This window comes from Nelumbo nucifera, chromosome 8 (genome assembly GCF_055504915.1).
Source record: "Nelumbo nucifera cultivar China Antique chromosome 8, China Antique-T2T, whole genome shotgun sequence".
Lineage (NCBI taxonomy): Eukaryota > Viridiplantae > Streptophyta > Magnoliopsida > Proteales > Nelumbonaceae > Nelumbo > Nelumbo nucifera.
The window spans coordinates 8361499-8385969 of NC_142656.1; the positions used below are offsets into that span (position 1 = coordinate 8361499).

Below are 24471 nucleotides of genomic sequence, written 5' to 3' on the forward strand. Positions count from 1 at the left end.
CATGAGTTTGTTAAAAATAATAACAGTGCTGGATCTTACCCTGGCTAACCTGGCTTCTTTTGATTGTCCAGTAGGAATTGCACTCTTAAGCAGTCCTTGAGCCTGCAAATCAACTAAAGGGACCATTCAATGCTAAAAATAAATAGAAAATATGTAAAAGGATGCAAAGTGATGACCAATAAAATAATCCAAAGCTTTTCACAAAATACATACTTTACCTCATCAAGTTGGTCTTGGACTCTCATTGGAGAAGTATCAGTTTTATTCTCCTGCTGCATTTTAGAATGAGAAAGAGGTTCTTCCTTGACATCTGTGTCTTTAACTTGTGTACCACTGTTATTTTGTGTTCCCAGACCTTCAGACTCAGATTTCTCTTGGTCATTCTTTAAAGAAACATCCTCATCTGCCAACTTAACATTTTGGGCAGCATCCACTGGATGATCTGAATGAACAGCCTCAACTTCTGTGGCTGTTAACAGTGCAGAAGAGGAGCTTTCATGCCCATCTGAAGTTCCCACAGTAGCAAGATCACCATTTACAGATGAAGTGACAATTCCACCATCAGTAACTGTATCTGGAACCTCTTTTATATGATCATCCTCATGTTTGCTCAAATCTTTTGGAAGGACTTCAGATAAAGAAATGTCTGATACAGGGGCATCTCTATTAATATCTAGTTGCAGGTCTTTGCTTGTCTGAGCTGTAGAGCCACTGGACAGGGTACCAATGTTACATGATGCCAGATCCAGTTTATCTTTATTAGGTATGACATCATTTGCTGATTCATGCATGCTGGTTTGGAACCATCCAGTATCAGTTGTTTTAGGAAGTTCATTAGTTGAGAGTCTTTTCTGAGCCTGCAGAATTAATGTGTTTGACACCCATTGAGATAAAATGAGAAATAACACAAATCAAGTTGTTTCATGTAGGGGTGCAATTGAGTTTAGCCAAACTGAACTTCTACATGTCTTGGCTTGGTTTAGATAAAATACTATTAGGCTCGAGCTCAAGTTCAAATTCGATTCAAACTCTATTTCTTGGTCCGAGCTCGGTTCGATTAAATATTCGATAAGCTCGAGTTCAGATTGAAAGCTCAAAAATGAATACATTTTTATATTATATATATGATATATTTTTTATAATATATGGTATATTCTTACATTATATATAAAACAATAAAATATATTTTTCATAATACATATTTTTTATCAATAATTTTTCATAATACATATTATAAAATATATTTTAATATTATATAATATATGTATATGTTAATCGAGCCAAGCTTACGAGCTTTCAAGCCAAACTTTTATTGGTTGAGCTCGAGTTTGAATAACTAATTGAGCTTACTTTAAGATTCTAACTCGATTAGAATCAAACTCGAATCAAGCCTGAACAATTCGATTAGAGCTCGGTTTGATAGCAGCCCTAGTTTCATGGCATGAACATATTTAAGTGCAATTCAAAAGTCAAAGATGCTTCAGTAGAAACCTTCTCCTTTGATTTGGTCCTCCTGGGTTGAGATTCTTGTCCATTGGATACTTATCAATTGCCAAAACAGAAAAAGGAAATGAGAAAAATCAGATTCTCTTGAATAAGAATTGAGATAGGTCAATAAAAGAATGGATGGATACACAAAAGGAGGGTAGCTTCACCAAATAGAAAGATTTGTTCTTGACAGGGTGAATATATCTAAGAGATTATTGAGAACTCTACCTGGTGGCAGCGAGTCAGACTGCTCATCCGACAACTCACCAACAACCAACTTTGCTCTTCGATCTACAACTTCCAACAAATCTGGTACAAAAGTTAAATTTATCTTAGATTAACAATGGTATCCAAATCCTGGTCTTGACATTTAACCATGAAAAGATACACTAAGAAAATAAAATTTGATTGTAGACAGTCAAACTAGTTTTTTGTCCATCAATACAGACAAAAGAGCTTCCACAACTAGCTGTTTTCATGAAACCTTTTACCTTTACACTAATAAATACAATATATCATATTTTTCTGAGAAAGGATAATTTTATAATATATTTTATATTACCTCATTACAAATAAAAGTTTTAGCTGCTTTCAAGTGGTCCATAAAAGTGTTCATGGTCTCCTTTCATCTAGGTGCAACTTAAACAATTAGAAAGTCAAATCCTTAATTAGGTTGTCAGGAAGACTAAAAAAGTTGAATTGGTAACTAGAAAACATTACCAAATCTAGGATGCAACCAGATGATGACAGATGACTAACAGGTTCACCATCCTCCTTGCATGGTAGAAAACACCAGGGGAAGTTCCTCCTCTGAATTATGTTACCCAATTATCGCAAGAGCATTGATAGGTAAGATGCCAGACACAATTCAAACTAAAGCTTGAAGTATCCACATGTTACAACACACTTGTACAAAGTATCTGGGTATCATAGCCTCTGAAGTATATGACAAGGGTTCACTTAAGAGATACCTCCCATTCAATGTCTTGTCACTAGTAGATGGTTTGAAATGATGGATCTCAATTTGAAAATCTAGAACTTATAACTTAAGAAACCTGACAAGAAAACAACCATTGTATTCTAATGTCCACATTATGGCCCAAGTGTTTGCTGTGGCAGTTTGTGTTTTGTATAGCTTTTGGCTTTTCTGGGATTTCATCCTTTCCTATATAGAACTTTGTTACTGAAGAAAACAAACAAATCACAAGCCAACAGAAGCTAAGAAGAAGTTCTATATCTAAGTGCATCTATGTGTAGGTATGATACATGTATATATTGATATACAGCATATCATATTTCAAAAGCAATTAAAAAAATTCATCTTAAAGACTAGTGGCAATTACAAGAGCAACCAAAATGTAACAATTAATTTGTGATTATTCTACCACAAAAAAAAAAAAAACTTGTGATCATTCAGTTGTGAAAGCAAATATTTACATTCTATGAATTCCTTTTCACCTTAATGATAGTAAGATGATAATAACCAGATAAAATCATATTATCTAACATTCTTGCATTAAAGTTTTTGGGTAAAGGGTTGGTTTCTTTTTATTTATTTTTATATTTTAAAGTATGTCGGAAGGGTTGGCTGGATCTTGTTTTGGGTATTTTTTTCTTTGGGTGTGGGTGATTTCTTGTCACCTTCCTTGTAATTCTCTTCTTCTTTCAATAAATTTTCTTTTTTTATTTATCTTCGAAAAAAATCTAATATTCTTGCATTGTAAAATTCCTAAACATAATCATCCTGCCCATCTTAGAGATACTCTTAATAAAGAAGAGGATCATAACTTTGTTGCAAACTAATGAACAAAGATAAGATTGGTGAAATGTCCTGCCATTTTTTTTTTCTAAGAAGGAAATGAAATTATATTATACTCACAATGTCCTGTCATTTTGAGTGGTGATCCAATGAGCATACTCTCCTGGAGTAAACCATGAATGCCCTAACATGTTCGTCATTCATTCTCTTTAAAAACTCAGATAGTGAAAAATAATGACAGTACCCGTTTTCAATTCAGTAAATGATAATATTCAATGAGAATGTGCTTAGTAGTTAGTAGATCATCACACCATTATTATATCTTTAAATATTGCTGTTGTAATTCAGATTAATGGCCAAGAAGTTGGTTTTAGTGACCAAACACTGTGGAACTATATATATACTTATTAATAAAACAAAAACTTTTCTGATGGATTTACCAAAGAAAGGTGCAGATCTATAAGGAACCCCACCTAAATGGATGCTATTAAGAAGAGCAAATTTCTATTTTTAGAAAATTATAAAAAGAACATAGAAGTAGATGTGTGCCTATGAGGTGGCTAGTGAGATAATCAGATGACAGACACAGCCTTCTCTGCCCATTTCTGTCACTGACTGCAGTTGCCAGTAACCAACTGAAGTCAATCTTAAGAACCATTTAAGAATTTCCAGATTGGTGTGCATGATGTCTAGTTGTTGCAGTAAACAGCGTAACAGAATGAGAACTCTGTGAGCACAAAATGAACCATGAATGGAGGAATCCGAGAACCAATAGAAATTTACACAAGGTGTACAAGAATGCCTTGGAATTACAAATACCAAAATGTATGTCATGCATACAATGATTAGGTCTCAAAAAAATCATACATGTTTGACAATGGAGAAATCCCAATGAACCATTTTAAAGTTTCAGGAGTGGAATAAAAATATTGTCAAACGTTGTAGACACAAATATGATTTGTCACAGGTATCAGGTATGGCTCTGCCAATTCTTGAATGGAGAAATTTAAAGATTTTTAATGTTAAGAGGTTATTCGCTGATATCATACCAAATTATTTACCCTAGGTTGTCTCTGTTTCCATGCAAAAGACACAAAGAAAAATTTTATGCCCTGAGCCTCTTACTATCGTAAGAGCGAGGTTTAATATTTTGATTTTCCATCCCTTTTACTTTTAAAAGATTACATCCATAAGAGATCACTTTTCTCCATTGGTGATTAACGAGAACTACTTGATGTAAGCCAGAGAGATGCGCAAGAGCGTAAGCTCGTTGTAGAGCCACTCAGGACACGAAATAATAGTTATTATTTTATGTGTTTGATAGGAAAAGAAAATCTGATATAACATAAACTCGTTGTAGAGCCATGCATTGCACGAAATCATGGTTAACATTATTTTATGTATTTATAGAAAAAGAAGATTGATATAGCAAAAGCATTATCCAATGCATGAGAAAAGGAGTATTGTGTTTTCCCAAAATTAATATTGTAAATTAAACTCTAAGCAACATTAAATCCACCAATAACAACTGAAATCTTAGAAACTGATCCCAAAATTTCCCTGCAACGACTCGAATACGACTACAGAAATTCTTTTGATTCATATTCCTCCATCCAAACATCTAGTACTTATAAAATTCAAATCTCAAACAAATAAGAAGAAGATTCGTCATAGTCTCGATTAAATTGATCCAGAATTAGCTTGAAGAATCCTCAAATTAGAAATATGAAGACATCAAAAATCCAAATTCATGCTTGCAGACCTATACCTTACCACAATAAAAAGAATATGGACAAGTGAACCTAAGATCCATACCTTCTGCAACTTTCAGCCACGACGCCATTGATAAAACACGAATTCGATCAGGAAAAGACGGTGCCTATAGACAGAATAGTGCAGTACCGATTCCGAAATAAAGTGAAAAATTATCTGACATTCTCACGCAAAAATCTAAACCCGAGGTAACAAGAGCTTGTATCGAGTTGAAAACAGATGTCGCTTATGGAGCTCTGCAGATCACAAGCACGCTTATACTAGAATGAAAACAGAGGGAAATGGTGGAGAGACAATGAAACTGTTTCGGCTGCAGTTCGCCAGATCTTATTACATGTATGATGTATCTATCAAACTCGGAGCAGTCGTTAGTTAAGATGGTGCTGTTAGGAATGCGTCATCCGGAAGCCAGATAGTCCTCCTATGACTGAGGACCTTTAGATTGGAATCTTTTAATTCGAGATTGATATCTAGGCAAAAAATTGTAGATCAACGGAAATGACAAGCTACCTGTAGATTTAGAGTCTTATCTTTTATACAGAAGGTATAAAGGTTCCAATCTTACGATATAAAGTAAGGAACGTCAAACAAGGGCAGACCGGTAAATGAGAGGACACTATCCGGACACTTTTATATCTTTCCATCTTTTGCTAGTAAATGAGAGTACGGTCAGATACAAAGTAAGGAACGCCAGCCAACAAATGCCCGTCTAGCTCAGTCGGTAGAGCGCAAGGCTCTTAACCTTGTGGTCGTGGGTTCGAGCCCCACGGTGGGCGATTTTTTTATTATTTTTTATTTTATTGCCTCGACCCAATAATAAGCGCAGCCCAATTAAGATATAATCATTTACTTCTAATCTGTTACAAAGTTCCCTTATTACTCATTATTTGAGCCCAGTCAATATGCAGCTTACGTGATGACGTGATGTATTGAATTTTGATTGGTTTCTTAAGGTTCCCACTTCCCACTGTAATTCAATCCTATGGACTTACTTTTATTGGACATAATCCTATATATCATAGTAGGGAGAGGATGACGTATCTCAATGACAATTCAATTTATATGCAAAATTAGATATATGTTTTTTATTTTTTCTTTTTAAAATTTTTGTTCCTCTGTTCTCTTCCACATCACCAAATATTACAATCACGTCTCTCTTAAGTCTTCAAGACTTCTTGTCAACTTTTCCCTATGTTGACAACCAATGACCATACACTAATCCTCAGGGTTCGAGCCCAATTGCCCAACCCACAGTTCAAAGGCCCATATTACAAACCGTGGCAATCCTTCATTACCGACCAAGCTATAAAAATAGACAAGTGAGGAGCGGTGGGAACTGGGAAATGGCAACGAGGAAAGCCCAATAAAACGAGTCCTGGATAGTGGAATTTCTTTTGGTTAGCCCAGCCTGGAAAGCCCAGTAAAACGAGACCTGAGAACCCATGTTTTTGAATTTTGATTTGGAATGGATCAAGAAACACCGCAAATGAATTCATTTTAAAGAAAACCTGGATATGACATCTCGTTCCACTGTTTTACGAACAACCATAGATGGATCCATTATGCTGACTTTGTGCTTTCCTGTAAAAGCAGAATGAAATTCTCGCATTCCTCGTACCTAGATTCTGTCATATAAAACTGGATCACATCATTTTACTTCCTATCTTACTTCTAAACAAATAGCCTTTATATTTTAATTTGTATACCCACTTTGCTCCAATGGGCTTCTTTCCTGGAGGTAGGTCTACTATAGACCAAGCTTTGTTTCTCTCAAGTGCTTGTACTTCTTCGGCCATGGCAAGTTGCCAATTTGGATCACGGGCTGCCTGTGAATAAGAAATGGGCTCAAGGGTTGAGAAGAGGTTAAAACTGAAGCAGATATGGAGCATGACAAGTTGCAAACAAAATCTTTAAGGTGGGTGGGTGGTCTTCTGACACGTTGAGGTCGAGGTGGGTCAATAGGCTCAAAGGATGAGTGTGAATCAGGCCCAATAGGTTGTAAGTCACAGGTTTGATAGGATGATTAGAAGAATTAAGAATAAGGCTCAGATTGGAAAGAGGATAAATGCAAATATGTACAGCATAAATACATACAAAATAATATAAAATATAAAGTTTTGCACTCTACATATTCGCATTTGTACTCCTCCTAAACTAAGCTTAAAGAATTTTGTCTGCTACTCAGCTTGAGGGAGTGGAAACACAATATTTGGGTTGCGAGGATGGTGTAGAGAAGCATTAGCATATGGGAAAATGTGTTCATAAAAGGTTATTTCTATTGAGGTGAATATTTAATGAGTTTTGGGGTTATAAATTCGCTATCTCTTCCGCCCATGTAGATACTCAATGAATATACATCAGGTTTCGAGGTGCAAATTTGTCTGTGTTCAATGGTTGCTCCTGGGCATAACATAGACACCCAAAAGTGCGTAGATGACTGAGTGTAGGATGCCTTCCAAAGAGTAGCTCAAAGAGGGACTTACCTTGAAGTGGAACATCTGGCAAATAGTTGATTATGTATGGTGATGTGAGCACACACTCACCCCAAAAACTAACTGGCAAGGAGGCTTGAAATCACAAGGCACGGGCAACCTCTAATAAGTGCTTGTGCTTTCTCTCAACTCTCCCATTTTCTTGTGGAGAATCAACACAGGACCTTTGATGCACAATTCCATTTTTGAGTAAAGAATAGTTGGATAGTGATGACACGTGATCTGTACTCTCCTAGCTGGAAGGCAGCTTGGATGTTGGTCTAGCACGTGGCCGGTCGAACTGCAAGAAGAACAATATCAGAGGTCCCGGGATGCTTAAACTGGTGTGGGCACTCCGATGCTTAAGTTAGCGAAGAGTGTTGTAGTGAGCTGGTTTGCTTGTAAGTATGAGAGTATGAGAGTTGAATCGTGCGTACCTTATGAGGTTGGAGGTGATGCCCTTACATAGGCGAGTTGTCGTAGGCCTCACAAAACATATCCGAGATTCTCGACCCGCGTAAGTAGGAGTCCGTTTTGCACTCGGAGATGGACTTCGTGTGAGCTGATAAGGCTTATCGAGTTCGTCCAATTCGGGCGGGATAAGGATAAGGCTCGCTGACATGCGGTGTGATCTTGGAAAGATTAGAGACAACTGGCTAGCTTCTAGAAGAGGGTTATTTGGCACCTCAGCAAGTTGGGACACCACAAGCTGCTCGAACCTCGGTCTTACCTGAGCTGTCCGAGGTGCTTGAGCTAACCCTGCCTGCTGAGGTGTTCGAAAATGTTGAGTTTTCATCTAATCATCAGGTCACTCCATGTGTCCACGTACTAACGGGTCAGGCCAAATTACCCCTCATCAGATAGGATCATAGATGGGTTCTTTTCCATTATCAAATCTAACTTGTTGAACATTACACTTGAACTGAATTTGTACCATGCTACAGAGTGAGACGAGTAGAGAAAATGCATCTGACTTAAATTTCATCAAGTACAACCAAGTGCACTTGATGCAATCGTCTACAATAGTCAAAAAATATCTTGCGCCAGAATGGGAGGCCATGTGGTAAGGACCCCATATATCAACATGTATCAAGGTAAAAGTTGAATATACTCTTGACAAGCTTATTAGAAACATAGCTTTGGTATGCTTTGCTCGTTTGCAAGCATCACAAACACCATTGTTGTCTTTGGTGAAATGCTTGTTAAGGAGTGAGGATAACTGGTGAGCAGGAGCATGGCTGAGCCTATTGTTCCACATAATATATTCATCTTTATCAACTTCTGTTGTAGTAGAAGCTGCTATTGAGGTATCAAATTCTAGACAATAAACTTCATCAAGAATATGTCCCTTGTCAAATCATCTTCAAGTGTTGGTCCTATAACACAAGATGTGGAAAAAAAAAAAGAAAGCAACATAGTTAAATTATGCTGTAAGTCTTCTTATAGATAAGAGATTATACTTGAAGTTAGGCACATATAGGACATTCTAAATTACAAGATCAGACCTCAATGTAACTGTTCCTTTATGAGTGGCATGCAAAAGGCAATTATTGGGTAATCTAATAGAGAAAGAAGTTATTAAGGCTTCATAGTGAGTGAACATAGTTTTGTCAGGGGTCATGTGGTCTGAAGCCCCATTCTCTAAAATTCAAATGTTCAAATCTATTAAGGGAGTAGAAGGATCCTTACCGGTCATGGTTGAAGTGGCCAATGGATCTCGATTATCATCATTTAACAGCCTCAACAATTGCTTGTATTGATCTATAGTGAGGGATCCAAGTGATACTTTCTGAGAGCTAGATGATTCACCCTTAACACAGGTTGCATGAGTTGATTTCCCATTCTTGAAATTCTTGGTTGATCGACCCTTCTCCCAATCTTCAAGATAACCGAAGAGTTCAAAGCATCTTTCTCTGGTATGTCTTGTTTTCTTGCAGTGTTCACATTTAGGTTTAGGTCTGATCTGGTTACCACTGTTCCGAGTACCAAATTTATTTGTTGCGATAGAGAAAGCAACAGTAGTATCAACCAGTGGTTCCTTATGAGAAATCATGGCTTGGTGGCGCTCTTCTTGTATAACCATTACATATGCACAATTCACATTCAGAATTAGTTCAGTGTCAAGAATGCTAGATCGAACATTATTGAAGGCATTTGTTAGACCCATAAAGAATTGTAGAACCTTATCTTTCTCATCTTTTGCAATCAATTTTCTTGTAGATCCACAAGTAGGGGTGGCGAATGGGTAGATTGGGTTGGGTTAGGTAAGGGTTGAATATCAACCCACTCATATTGACCCACCAACCCACCATGACTCATAATCAATCATAGTTAAAGGGTCATAACCCACCCTGACCCACCCATATTGACCCTCTTGACCCATCCATATTGACCTTTAACCACCCTCACCCATACTAATCCACCTACCCTCACTTATAAATACAAAAAAGGGTCGGGATGGCCCGTATACACAAAATAATAAATTTTGAGAGAATAATCTCTCTCAAGACTGCCATGTGACGAAAACGCGTCAGGTAACCTGTATACCCGAAAACTCAAAATTGTAGATAAATGTAGAAAATTGAAGAAAAATTACAGAAAATGCAAAAAAAAAAAACAAACAAAAAAATTGTAGAAAATAAAAAAATACCAAAAATTACAAAAAAATATAGAAAGTTCAGAACTTTTGCAAAAAAATCAGAAAATACGCAAAAAATACCAAAAAATGGAGAAATGCAGAAAAGTACCAAAAAAAATTAGAAAATATAGAAAAATTGCAAAAAACCAAAAGAACCAAAAAAATACAAAAAATGCAAAAAATAACAGGAAAATTGTAGAAAATACAAAAAAAATGCATACCTTTTATAAAAGTGCTTTGATAAAAGTACTTTCATAAAATCACTTTTGAAAGCACTTTTATAAAGTGCTTTTATGCTTTCATAAAAGTGTTTTTGTAAAAGTACTTTAATAAAAGTTCTTTAGTGTAAAAGTACTTTCGTAAAAGTACTTTCGTAAAAGTACTTTTATGCTTTCATAAAGGTGTTTTAGTAAAAGTACTTTAATAAAAGTGCTTTAGTGTAAATGTACTTTTGTAAAAGTGCTTTTGTGTAAAAGTACTTTATGCTTTCATAAAAGTGTTTTCGTAAAAGTACTTTAATAAAAGTGCTTTCATGTAAAAAATATTTTTGTAAAAGTGCTTTCATGTAAAAGTATTTTTGTAAAAGTGCTTTCATAAAAATACTTTTATAAAAGTGCTTTATGCTTTCATAGAAGTGTTTTTGTAAAAGTACTTTCATAAATTGTTTTTGTAAAAGTCATTTTACAAAAGTACTATCATGTAAAAGTGCTTTCATAAAGTCCTTTATAAAATTGCATGTGAACATGAAAGTTAATAAAATCTATTTTATTTCACTTTTATTGTCAAAAGCAAATGTGGCATAGTGGTTTGAAAGTGTACGCGAATATAAATAGAGTTGACTTTGACCCAACCCATGCTAACCCTTTTCCACTGACATTGCTCGATCCATATTGACCCATCAATAAATTGGGTGGATTGGGGTCAAGATTGCCAGCCCCTATCCACAAGAACACTCAGGTATATCAGAGAAAACCACAACTCCATCCCAAAGACCTTTCATCCTCATGTAATAGGAGGTTACTTGATGCAACAGTGAAAGATCCCACAATCACTTTAGTTGATATAGCTTGAACCGTGACCTTGGGAAAACCTTTCTTCAATGTCTATGCAACACTCTCATGAAATTGTCGTGCAAGAGAATTAAAGATCCATGCTGTGACCATTTAATCCATGCTCTGACTTTTGCTGGAGGTTCTTCAGGCTTTAGTAGTGTTCCATCCACAAAGCCAAAACTTGTTATTGGCTTCCAATGCAATTCACATCGTTCTCTACCACGTGGGGTAATTCTCCCATATGATCGGACACGAGACTAACACAACACCAGTAATGTCGGATGGGTGAAGGTAGTATGGTGATGCCGGATCAAGATTGGAAACAACTGATGCCGGTGACATTGCAGCGGTGTGGATTTCAGTGACTTCGGTGAAAGTCTTGAGCGCTGAATCTCGCAGTGCTCTGATACCATAACAAATAGAAAATCCGAAAACAGAGTAAAAGGAAAACATTACTATATTCTTTGTGTTCAGCTGTATACATATATATAGACATTGCGCTCATAGATTGCCAGCTCAGTTACAGCTACACTTTAACCAACTAACCGACTATCTTTCTCTAATATCTTTCATCAATTCTCTTTCATGTAAAGTGATAAATAAATCATTTACTTCTCATGAGCAAACAAGCTTTATACCAAAATTTACTCTTAGCTCGTTTGCACTCCCATACATTTTTCACCGGTGCAGATCATGAAAGTCGCACTACAAGAATGTGGAGCCTTAAGTATCTATCAATGTTCAATGGAGTTTAAATAGATTTAAAATGTACTTTTATCTGAATTTTACTGTATCAAGAAATAGCACAATCCTTAGACAATGATAGATCCATTCAGGATCTGCTGCTTGCACTGCTGTCTATCATTTACTATATAATCAATCATGAGTGGACATGCCAATGTTCCATATACATGGGACTAGTCTTCTGCTTTTTTACGTAGCAACAAAACAGTGTGAGTAGTAGATCCAGGCTTTGATGGACCAGACCTGAAGTGAAAACAAAGCCATATTTGTATAGCTGTAAAGAACTAGATTGGGCAAAGCTTGGTCCAAGTTACTTGGTCTCGGGCTGATATAGGCTCAGCCTGACCTGTTTTCCACCCATATTTTCAGACACCCTTTTGATGAAATAATCATACTAGTTATTCTTATAGAGATTATTGACCCTTCTTTTTAAGGAAGGGGTGTCAATTTGACTAGATTTGGTCCAATCCAATCCGATAAATACTATGGACCATTTTGGATCAATCTTATTCAATGTCTGAACCATCCAATATATTCAAATTGATTTTAATTTAGATTGGTTCCAACCCAAACATGGTCTGTTGACACCTGTATTCTTATTTCTATCAATGGACCAGATGTTGGTTCAATCCAACCCAATTCAATATAAATCTATTATGGATGGACAAAGTCCACTCCAATCCAATAAATACTTTGGATCATTAAGTTTGGATTGATCAAATTCAATGTATCTTATTGGTCCATTCAATCTGTCCAAATTGAATTAGATTTGGATGGGGTCCAACCAAAAGTTGGTACATTGACACCCCTACTTCAAGGTTATTTATTAATCAAGGGCATGTTGACAATGTTTACCATTTAGGCCTCGTTCTATTTTTGGTAAGTTAGTTATTCGGGTAAATGCAATTACCTGGGTAAATTTTTTCTAGGAAACACTTACCTAGAAATGACCATTTTAGCTATAAAATCTATTGTTAAAGGGACATTTTTGTTCCATCCAAGTGTTGGAAGTCATGCACATGGAAGTTCATAACCTTTTATTATTATATTATTATTTTTCAAAATATTATATAATAGATCATAGTTATCCAACACAAAAAGCGTAGCAAATGCATAGTTTCAAAATTTGAATAGAATAGAGATAAGAAAATGTTAAATTTAGCTAAAAGAAAAAAAAAAAACTCATCAGAGTCAATCATTATACTACTATTAGGAGAATCTTTTCAATGTATATGTTATTTGATTAATAACTAGCTAAATGATAAAGTTTTATTGAATTATGGAAACCATAATTTTTTTCCTTTTTATTAATGTTAAGAGATTGATTAGATGAGCTATGCGCCTCACCAATTAATTTGAGGCTAGAGACAGAGCAGTGAGGTGCGTACCTTATATTGGGCCTCAAATGCAAATTACAAGGCAATTGAGAATAGGCATTTTCGCTTCATCTTACCAAATGGTCATATCAATCGAGGATAGGCGCTACCCATAAAACCTCAAATTTGTAATTTGCGGGTTAGATGGTTTTAGTAGGAATTAAGGTAGGGAAATCTGGTATCTTTTCTTTCAAACCAAATACAACTTCAAGAATGAGAATAATACATCAATGTTTTAAAAAATGATTTAGAATTAGAATCATTATAGCCATCGGTTTCTGGATTGACGGTTTGACCACTCAGTTCGAATGGATGACTCCGTTCTAATAAAAAATAAAAAATAATTAAAATAAAAACGATTAAAACCGTTGAACGGGTCGAACAGGTCGATGGTTTAACCACCCGAGTCAATAGATCGTTGACTAATCCAATAACTTTTTATCAAAAACCCAATTTGAGGTAAAATGGAACTGATTGCCTGGACGATTGTCACGCCTAACGGTCGAACTGTCCAGATTAACGGTGGTTCAAAAACCATGCAATGCATGCATGATACATGTAATGCATAATGGCCATACTAAAAAAAGGTTGGTTGAGCTGCTACTAAAACAATGTAAATTTACCACCCAATATAAGCTTTTTTGGGCTTTCCCGAGTTTTTAGCAAACGTAACAGCTTTTCGTTTGATGCCACCTTGCAATGCCAAAAACCGCTGCGTGACAGCCCTCCCAAACAGGGGGCACTCGCCACTCGGCCTACTTCGGGAGTAATGCCAAATGACCATTGAAAACTATTGAGCTATCAGCATAAGATGGCCATATGATTATATTGAAAATTTAAAATACTCTAGTCTCACATAGCAGGATTGTATTAACCTTTATAACTTTTTTATTGTAACATTCTTTAGCCTTATTAAACACCTTGAACACACATCCATTCAAGTGCTCATGTGTCGTATCTTTGAGGCAGGTGTTTACTTTTCCATATTTACCTAAAATTGGAATGATCCATGCATCTTCCTTCCTTGGGTGAAAAAGGCCCAATTCTTTGATTCAATATTGGGAGTCTGAGCTTTTGAAGAAGGAGCCATCAGCCACTATTATCCAAATATAATAAGGCTCCATACGAGAGTGGCTGAGCATGAGCCATAAAGCCCCTAAACGTGCAACATAAAGTTGAAGCAAAAAAAGGAAAAGCCGAGACCATATTCCCTAAATCTTTGTATTCTTTGACAGAATCTATAACTTTTTTACTTATTCATATTATCAATTGTAACTGCCCATTAAGGTCCATCAGGCGTGGATTTTTAAAAGTATTAGAATCCCAATATCCATACCTAGGGGACTAATGTTGTTTCGATGGATTTGAAAAGGCCCAACATGCAATCCGAAATCAATCCAACGGTTAAAACTCACTGGGATCTCACGTGTTAGCAACCTCTTCATATCCCTATTATATTGACAGATGATAGAGGAGACTGGATCTGCTCGTCATGCATGGCGCCTCACACCGACCTCACAGGTACATCCCACCATGCATTGGAAACATTTCCCGTACTTATGTATTATTATTTATGAGAGATGTTCCCAGTGTATGCACAGCGGGATGTGCCTGTGGGGTTGTTGGCATTAGGAACAGATCCCAATTCATGACAGAGGGAGTGCTCTTTTAGTAATGGGATCTGCTCCTCACAAATGGGTGCCTCACAGGTACATCCGCCGTGCATTGGGAACATTTCCCGTGAATAATAACTAATAAGTACGAGAGATATTCCCAATGCATGATAGGATGTGTGTGAAGCACATGTGAGGCGCCAGGTGTGAGAAGCAGATTTGGTCTCGTTCTCTTAACTAATGCATTGAGAGATTGGATTTGCTCCTAATAGAGAGGCACATCCCACCGTGTATCTGAAACATTTCTCATACTTATATATTATTATTTCTAGAAGATATTCCCAATGCACAATGGGATGTATCTGTTAGCCTGTGAGATTAGTGTGAGATGCGCTCTGTGAATAACAGATCCCGGGACCGTGACACCAAGTCGCCAATAAAAGGTTGATCATAAGTTGTATGAAAATTCCAATCCTACAACAGAAAAGTGTCGCACGCATCGTACAGGGTTATGGGACCCACATTGCATCAAGATTAGGGTTGTTCATAAGAAGAACCAACCCGACCAACCCGGACCGACCCAACCCGAGTTGGCCGGGTTTTCTTCAATACCGGTCGGTTTCGGGTTGTAAAAAATTATAAACCGACTTAGTAGTCAGTAGTTAGTTCATAGTTAGTAGTTACAACCTACTTAGTTCCTACTTAACTAAGTTGTCTCTATCCTAGTTACAACCTAATTTAATTTCTAGTCTTCTATTTATGAATGACATTAATGGCAAGTATTGTAAGACAACTAGACAATGCATTTTTTTGGAAAAGTTTAAAGAAAAGAATTAAAGGATCCTAGTTTCTATGGTCTTTTACACCAAATAAGCAACCAATTACAATTATAATTAGGTGTTCTTTTTTACTTAGATTAGAAGGTTTCTTGAAATATACAAATTTCAGTCTTCTTTCTCTAATACAGTTTGACTTTCTATTTTCTTGATAACTTATATTCTAACTTGGTCTTCCCCCCTTAGCCCCTCAACTCAAGCACAATCTCTAATACAATTTGACTCTCAAGCATGGTTGAACTTAGAACCGAAACCGACCCAAACCGACTCAATCCGACTTAAACCGACCAGGTCGGTTTTGCTTAACATAGGGTCGATTTCAATTTCAATTTTAGGTAATCCGACCAGGTCAGGTCAGGTCAGTTGAAAAAATCTCAATAAACCAACCCAACCCAACCCAACCCGGTCAGGTCAGGTCAGGTCCCTTGTATAAATGAATCCTGTCAAAGGCCAATATTTTGTGGTTTTGCGCTGTTTGCTTAGACCTGAAGGCAGGCAATGATTATAAATGGTCCAAATGGTCCCCATTCGGTCAGGAATTAGGATCCTCTCTTTTGAGTTCTGACTTCTGAGTTGTCATCGCTCTTGCTCTTACAAGTCTTAACTATGAGAAGGGCTTGAGCAAACCTTCTGGAACCAGTGTGATGATTTAAATGTTTATATGACAAACGGCTGAACTAGCCTAATTATATGACGCAGTTATTCTGTTCAGCTACTTCAGCCATTACCATAAAAGTAAGAAAATACTCCTGATCTGCTACTCATTATTTGTTCCCAAATCTATCCTCAAGGAAAATTAAAAATATCTCTCTATACATGAAAAATGAAATATTTCTAATGCGCAGCTGTTATGTCACGAGCGTAAGGATGTAGAAATAATTAATGAGTAGCAGATCCGAACCCTTAAGAAAGAGATCCTAAAGTATAGTGGATTGATCACTGTAATTTAAGCTTTGGCCTCTGGGTACATGGGTGACATGTGGCATGAATCTAGTGGCTTGCATTAAGATATCATGCACTGCAGTGTCCTCTTTGAAATTTCAAAAAAAAAAAAACCCAAAACCCGAAGGAAAATCAATAAAAGGAGGGAAGTACATTTCGTCCATAACATACATATCATATATTATACGTAAGAGATAAACATCAACCAAGTGGTATAGAACTGGTATCAATTGGAGAGAGAGAGAGAGTTTTAATGAGAGGAGAGAGCGACCAACCTCTCCGTCTCTTTTCTCTTTATTGCATGAGTAGGACCTTTCAATAATAGAGCACTACCACCACCAGCCTTCTACCTAGCCTTTATTAAGGTCGTTTTCTCAAATAGCTTTTCTTTTTGTTTTTATTATTATATAGTATTTCTGTAATTGCGTAGCTAAACGGCTGCATATATAGAACGGCTAGACATAAAGTCTTAAACCTCTTTAAATCTGTTTGTGTTGATCCAATGACACAGTTGTGCTATAAGTACTATTTTAAGTGGAGTTGCTTTGAGTGCGCACCGAGCCACCCCCACTCTGTGAATAGCCTTTTGTTCAACGTATATCACTACTACGTAAAGGGAAAGGGTTTGATAGCCAGTTTGTTGAATGTATACAATACAAGTGTTAATTGTATGTTCTCTGTTTCAATGTAAAAATAGTCTGAAACATTTTTCTACTAAAACTTTGAGCTATATTTTTGGCTCATTTACAGTATTAATTGGAAACTATATTCTTGCTATTTATATCAAAACAAACCAGAAAGAATGAAAAGGGATAGAATGTTTTCGCCATAAAGGGGGAAGAAAGTGTGGACCCACCATTGAATGGGATGTCCCACTCCTATAGAGTGGATGGGATTGTGTGGACCCACAATTGAACAGGATGCCCCACTCCATGAGAGTCACAGACCAAAAGTTAATAACAAGATTAAATTGCCTTCACCTATATGATTAGGAGATATTATAAATGACCCAAAAAATTCCTAGCTATCAGTGCTTACATTCACAATGTTATCTTTGTATTCAACCTTTTATCAGCTACTTCTATAAAATTGCTTTTAAACACCAACATAACTCGATTATTATTATTATTATTATTATTATTATTATTATTATTGTTATTATTATTATTACTGATGAAGGGTTTTTTGGCAGTACATTATTGTTTGGACTACTTCTAGATGATTTAGAGGCCGAAGTGGAGGATTTTTGCTGGATGAGGACTTGAATGTCGAGCTAGGGGGTAGATTGGGTGCTGAGATAGGTTGATTGTCGAGCTAGGGGGTAGATTGGGTGCTGAGGTAGGTAGATTGCCAAGCTAGGTAGCTTTTCAGAGAAACCTGCAAGGAATCAATGTTAGAGGACCTAAGGTGGCTAACCCAGCGAGGTTGCTCCGATGATTAAGTTAGTAATCTCGTAGTAGATCGCGAGCTAAAAAATCAGAAATTATGAGAGTTAAAATGTACTTATTCGCCTCTCTCTTGTGCCATTGGAGTTGGTGCCTTTATAAAGGCATTGTTTTGTTTGGGCCTCATGCACCACATCCGAGATTTTTGGGAGGTCATGCCTAATCGGTTTGAGATCCTCAGAGGTAACCACAATGCACGTTGACCATCCTCCGGAACATTCGGTACATGGGCCAACTTTCGAGAAACTTGGGGCGTCGAGATATGCATGCCGAATTTGTCGACGAGCACATCTCGCAGGTCACCGCCTGGTCCCCAGTCAGGTCGACAAGCCCTCGAGGGAGGTCGCTCCTCGCGTCGAGGTCACTTCTGTTGGTGACAAGGTGCTACAGGCTGACCCTGGAGGAGGTGCTGCAAGTCGACCTAAGTTGTGGTCGAGGTCGCTAGGTCGGCGTAAAGGCAGGTTGCCACGTCGGCGGTGAAGGCAGGTCGCCGGTCAGCGGTAAAGGTAGGTCGCTAGGACGGGGTAAAGACGAGCCGCGATTTGGGACTCCAAATCATCACTTAGGTGGTGTCTAGGTGTTTTTGAGATGCCATGTGTCACAATGTCATTGGAGGGCCAAATCCACCCTCGTTAATTATTATTATTATTATTATTATAAAAGATTATCAATAATCAAAGATAACATGCTTTTTTTCTTACTTTTTATTTCTATACGAAGTCAGGGCATAACTAGAGGCGTAAAGAGGGTTGTGCTGGGCCGGCACGACACGCCCCGTGGGCGACCCGCACTTTGTGCGGGCCGTGCCGTGTTGGCCTGTGGGCCATCACGGGCCGTGCTGCCCTTCCTAGTGAAAAATTTGGGGATCGGCCCGGCACGGTCCACGACACCGTGCCGTGCCAAGGGCTGAGCTGGTCCGTGGGCTAAGCCTTGGGCCAAGTCGGGCCGTGTATCAGACCAAAGCTAGTTATTTAAAAAAATTGACAAAAAACTTAAAATTTTAATTTTATATGAATTTTGTGTATAAAATTTCTTATATATGCAATAATTAAATAAATTAGTATAATAAAATTAAAAAAAAATATTTATTTTATTAATACTATATATTATTATATAATTATAATATATATAAAAAATATATAAATATATAATATATAAAATATATATGGGCTGGGTCGTGCCAGCCTACGAGCCGCACGACCCACTCAATCGTGCTGGTCCATGGACCTAAAATCCCATGCCTAGCATGACCCGCATGGTTATGATGGTCTGGCATGGCTCGCAGATCGTCGTGCTGGGCCGCGGGCGGCACGACCCGATTTACACCTATAGGTATAACCCCCTTTTACTTTTTTATTTTTATCTATTAATTGAATTAATTATTTCATTTAGGTTATCAATGACATGATTCTAGAAAGTTAAGTTTAAACCTTAATAGCTGGGAGAGAATGTAAAGAACATTCTGTTCTTATATAATAAATATTGAAGTAACACAGAATGAGGTCTGTGTTTGGATCGAGTTCAGATGTGCGCCCAACAACGTCCCATAGCAAATTCCCGCCATGTATTAGGAACATCTCCCGATAATGACATCATCATTTTTGGCACATAATCGGGAGATGTTTCCAATATACGACAGGGATGTGCTGTGGGATGTTGTCGGGCGCCCCCTTGGGGCGCAAATATGAACTGTGTTTGATTTAGGACTTAATGATGGGAATAAATAACTTTAAAATTAAGAAAAAATAATGCAAATTCTCTTTCACTGTAATTAGTTGGCATAGTATATTGAAATAATTCATTTTTGGTAATTTCCCTTCAATAGTTTCAAGGCTGATATCAGATTGGAGAATTGCAAACATGGCAAATATAAAAGCTCTTCATATGATGGCTAAGGTCTGGTCCGCCACATTAATCCTCCTCGTGATAGAAGTAAAGTAGGTCAGTAATCTAAGTTAAGAAGCTTAAATAACCCCATTAATTAATTAATTAATAGGAAAGGTTTTTATATTTGGCAAAAGGCCCAATAATTAAGTAGGGATAAAGAGCTGATGTGGACCATAAACAAAAGAGTATAACTTATACTATTTTAAAAAACACAATAGCCATAAAAATATTTCTGGAAATTTCTCAAGACAAAATTTATTCCTCCATATTTAAATTTATTGATAAAATAAGAGGGCAAATAGGGTAATCGGTTATTGATATTAAATGAGTTGAAAAAGGTAATATTAAGATATTCAATGCATTGAATTCTATCTCATTAAATCCAACATTTAAGTTATTAACTTGCATTTACCTTCATTGAATCATATATTTAAGGTATTTTTGTTTTCTCTTGTCATTAAATTTTATTAATTAAATCCATACATAACAAATTAATAATTTCAATAACATAAAAAACTTATACTTTTAAAATATACCTAAAAATAGTGTTTTCATATAGGTGGTGGTAAGAAATTAAACCATTTTGAGTCAAATGGATCAATCCATGTTTCCACAATTAAATAATAAAATTCAGAAATAGATAAAAAGCAAAAAATATAGAAATAAAAAAAATGGGGACACTTTTATCATAATATATTCAACATATTAAACAATAATAAGTATGACAAATAAGAAATGTTTTAATTAATGATGGAAATTGAATATAAAATTTAAAACCAATTGGAAATAAAACTATTTTTCATACTCTCTCATTAAATCTCATATTTAAGGTATATTCTCTCATTAAATCATATATTTAAGATCTCATCATTAAATTCTACCAATTAAATCCACAATATTAATTTTAATAGCATAAAAATAAATATTTTGAAAAGTAATTTAAAACAAAACCAATTTCTTCCCTCTTGGTAGTGGATAAGCAATTTAACCATTTGGGTCAATGGGTTAACTAATAATGTCATAATTAAATAATAAATTAAAAATAAAATACAAAAAAGAAAAAAGAATTGTGTATATCTCTAATATTATATATTCATTATACAAAACAAAAATAATTATTATATGTAAGAAGTAATTTTATTAATGATGAAAATTGAATGCCAAATCTAAAATCAACCCATAAATGAAATGATGTCCTAATCAAATAAGAAAATATTTAGAAATAAAAAATACAAAGAATCACAAAAATAAAGAAAAAATTAGAAAAAATTGGGGCACTTTTTTGTGTTATATATTTATAAAAAATAAAAATATTGGGTATATTTCTAATATTATACATTTATTATATTGAAAAAAATAAATATTATACATAAGAAATAATTCTATCAATGATCCTTTGTATTTAATGTTGACCAAGAAATCAAACTATTTTTATTTTTAGGTGGTAGGTTAGTGGTTTGGGTCAAATAGATTAAATAATGATATTATAATTAAATAATAATTTTTTAAAAATAAAAAAGTGCAAGTAATCAAAATAACAAATAAAAACATTATATCTTAATTATGTCAAACAGAAATTAAGTGTGATAAGTAAAAATTATTTATATATTGTAGATGAAATATATAATTTACAATTGATCCGAAAGCAAAGCTATTTTCTTATCTAGATGGTGGGTCAATGATTCAACTTTTCCAAGATATTCATGATGTCATAGTTGAATAAAAAATGTTTAAAAGAAGATAGAACACGAAGAATGAAAAAGTATAGAATTTTGTTGAAAACTTTTGGAAACATTTATAATGTTCTATATTCATCATATTAAGTAAAAATATTTGTTAAAATAAAAATTAATGTTGCAACAATTAAATAATGAAATTCAAAAATAGATAAAATGAAAAGAATATAGAAATTAATGAAAAATATTAAAAACATTTTTAACATCATATATTTGACATATAAAACAATAATAAGTATTATAAATAAGAAATGTTTTTATCAATATTGGAAATAGAATGTAAAATTTAAAACCAATTGGAAATAAAACTAGTTTCCTATATATTATCTCATTAAATCCTATATTTAAGATATATTTTTTATCATTAAATTCTACTAATTAAATCCACAAAATTAATTTTAAGTATAAAAATAAATACTTTGAAAAAAACCATTTTCTTCCAATCTAGTGGTGGGTAAGAAATTCAAACATTTGGGGTCAAATGGGTTAATAAATAATGCCATAATTAAATAATAAAAATTAAAATATATGGTACAAAAAAAAAGAATTGGGCATGTCTCTAATATTGTATATTCATTATATTAAACAAAAACAAGTATGAAACGTAAGAAGTATTTTTATTAATGATGAAAATGGATGCCAAATTTGCTATCAACTTAAAGATGAAATGATGTCATAGTCAAATAATAAACTTTTTAAAAATAAAAAATACAAAGAATCACAAAAAATAGAGAAAATTTCGGGCACATATCTAATGTTATATATTTATAAAAAATAAAATGTTGGGTGCACCTCTAATATTATGCGTTTAGTATATTGAACAAAAATAAGCAGTTTTAGGTAAAATAACAAAAATAAGTAGTAAACATGAGAGATGATTTTATCAAATATGGAAATTTAATACAATCCTAGAAATAATTCCTTTTCTTTTTTGGGTGGTGGGTTAGTGATTTGCATTAAAATAATCAATCGATGATATGATAGTTAAATAATAAGTCTTTATAAAGACAAAAAAGTACAAATAATCAAAATAATATATAAAAGATTATATATTAATTATGTCAAACACAAATTAAGTGTGATAAGTAAAAAATAATATAGATGAAATATATAATTTAAAATTGATCTAAAAGCAAAGTTATTTTCTTATCTAGGTTGTGGGTCAATGATCCAACTTTTTAAGGAAAATCATGATGTCATAATTGAATAACAAATATTTAAAAAAGATAGAACATAAAAAATGAAAAAGTACAAAATTTTGTCAAAAACATTTGAGAATATTTCTAATGTTATATATTTGTCATATTAAATAAAATAATTGTTAAAATAAAAAATATTTTTATTTATGACAAATAGAATACAAAATATAATAATAATAATAATAATAATAATAATAATAATAATAATAATAATAATAATAATAATAATAATAATAATAATAATAATAATAATAATAATAATAATAATAATAATTGTTATTGTAAAATTTAGAATTTCTACGTGCAATGCATGTACACATTACTACAAACATTTAAATTTATTTTTAATCATGTTGTTACTTTTGTAATTTTCAATTTCTATCTGTAAAATTCAAGTAATTAATATGAAGAAAAATATCTCACATTCAACACACACATGCTTAATTACTAGTAGTTTAATATGAGCAGACCCCATCAAATGAAGTATCTCAATTGGCAAGACATCTACATGAACTTGTACTTGTAGCTATGTATCCATCGTGTCCATTCATGCACACAACACGTGCAACTAGAATTCGCAAAGGTACCCCATGCACAAAGCGTTCTCCACACGCACCCCACAACGCATGCCCCACCATTTATTGGGAACATCTCCCATGCATGCTGAGATGCAATGTTTTCAACCTACCATTGACCAACCCATGGTTCAGTCAAGACCCATTAGACGGTCAAAAACCATTGACTTGGTCAAGAACCGTTTGACTCAGTGACTGGGTTGCGGGTTGCACACTCTATGCATACAAACTTTCAAAGGCCATAACTTTGCACTCCGATGTCCGATTGGGGTGATTTTTATCTTTTTGATTTTGGGTAACTTTTTGAGATCTATGCTTAGTTGCCTTGCTCTACTATTTTTCGTGAAAAAAACCATTTTTTATGCTCAAATTACAATTTTAATATTTTTATAAATAAAAAATTAAAAACTGAATTAAAAAATATAAATTAAATATAAAATATTACATATAACATATATAAAACATATTTATACATTATTTATTGCTAAAATATATTTATACATACATATATATACAGACACACACACAAATATATTTTAACAAGTGGCATGGGATTGGGACCCTTTAAAACAGATCTATGCTCATCCATGCTCATCATCCCCTCATTCAATCTCATTTTAGAAGCCTGTTTGGATTCACACGTATAATAGAATGATTTCATTTGAATTAATTCATATATTGGTAGTTTGGTACCCATGACACATATATTGGCCCCTTAATTAAAATTTCATGACATATGAATTCAATTGTACCATTATTGTAATAATTCCGACATATGTCCCAATATGTCGGAAGGGGTGTATTAATGCTTTGAATTTTGTATATGCTTTTTTTTTTTATTTTTTAACTTTTTTTTTTCTCCAAAACTTGAGTTTGGGTATTAAAACAAAAGTTTCTTAAAAGTAACTTTAAATAGATGTATCGCATGAAAAAGATA

General features: G+C 34.6%; 1 protein-coding gene and 1 non-coding gene across 6 annotated transcripts in view; one reads left to right on the top strand and one right to left on the bottom strand.

Annotated features, from left to right (window-relative positions):
* LOC104592068 (golgin Putative 1) overlaps window positions 1-5373 on the bottom strand; it is a 41168-nt gene extending 35795 nt beyond the window's left edge. Inside the window, exons 1-5 of one of the 5 annotated variants that reach the window (XR_016079250.1) lie at window positions 5063-5369; window positions 1717-1797; window positions 1492-1541; window positions 219-857; window positions 40-102 (exon numbers count right to left, since the gene is read on the bottom strand). Coding sequence is in view for 4 of the 5 variants with exons in the window: in XM_010251221.3 (XP_010249523.1) it covers window positions 40-102; window positions 219-857; window positions 1492-1541; window positions 1717-1797; window positions 5063-5090 (861 nt within the window). In the remaining variant the exon portion in view is untranslated. Of the gene's footprint in view, window positions 1-39; window positions 103-218; window positions 858-1491; window positions 1542-1716; window positions 1798-2050; window positions 2299-5062 lie in introns of those variants that run through there. The other 4 variants (XM_010251221.3, XM_088892645.1, XM_010251223.3 and 1 more) reach the window with 4 other exon arrangements.
* Window positions 5374-5723: 350 nt separating this feature from the next.
* Window positions 5724-5796, top strand: TRNAK-CUU (transfer RNA lysine (anticodon CUU)). Its single transcript has one exon. It is a non-coding gene; the product is annotated as a tRNA-Lys (tRNA).
* The last annotated feature ends 18675 nt before the right edge of the window (window positions 5797-24471 follow it).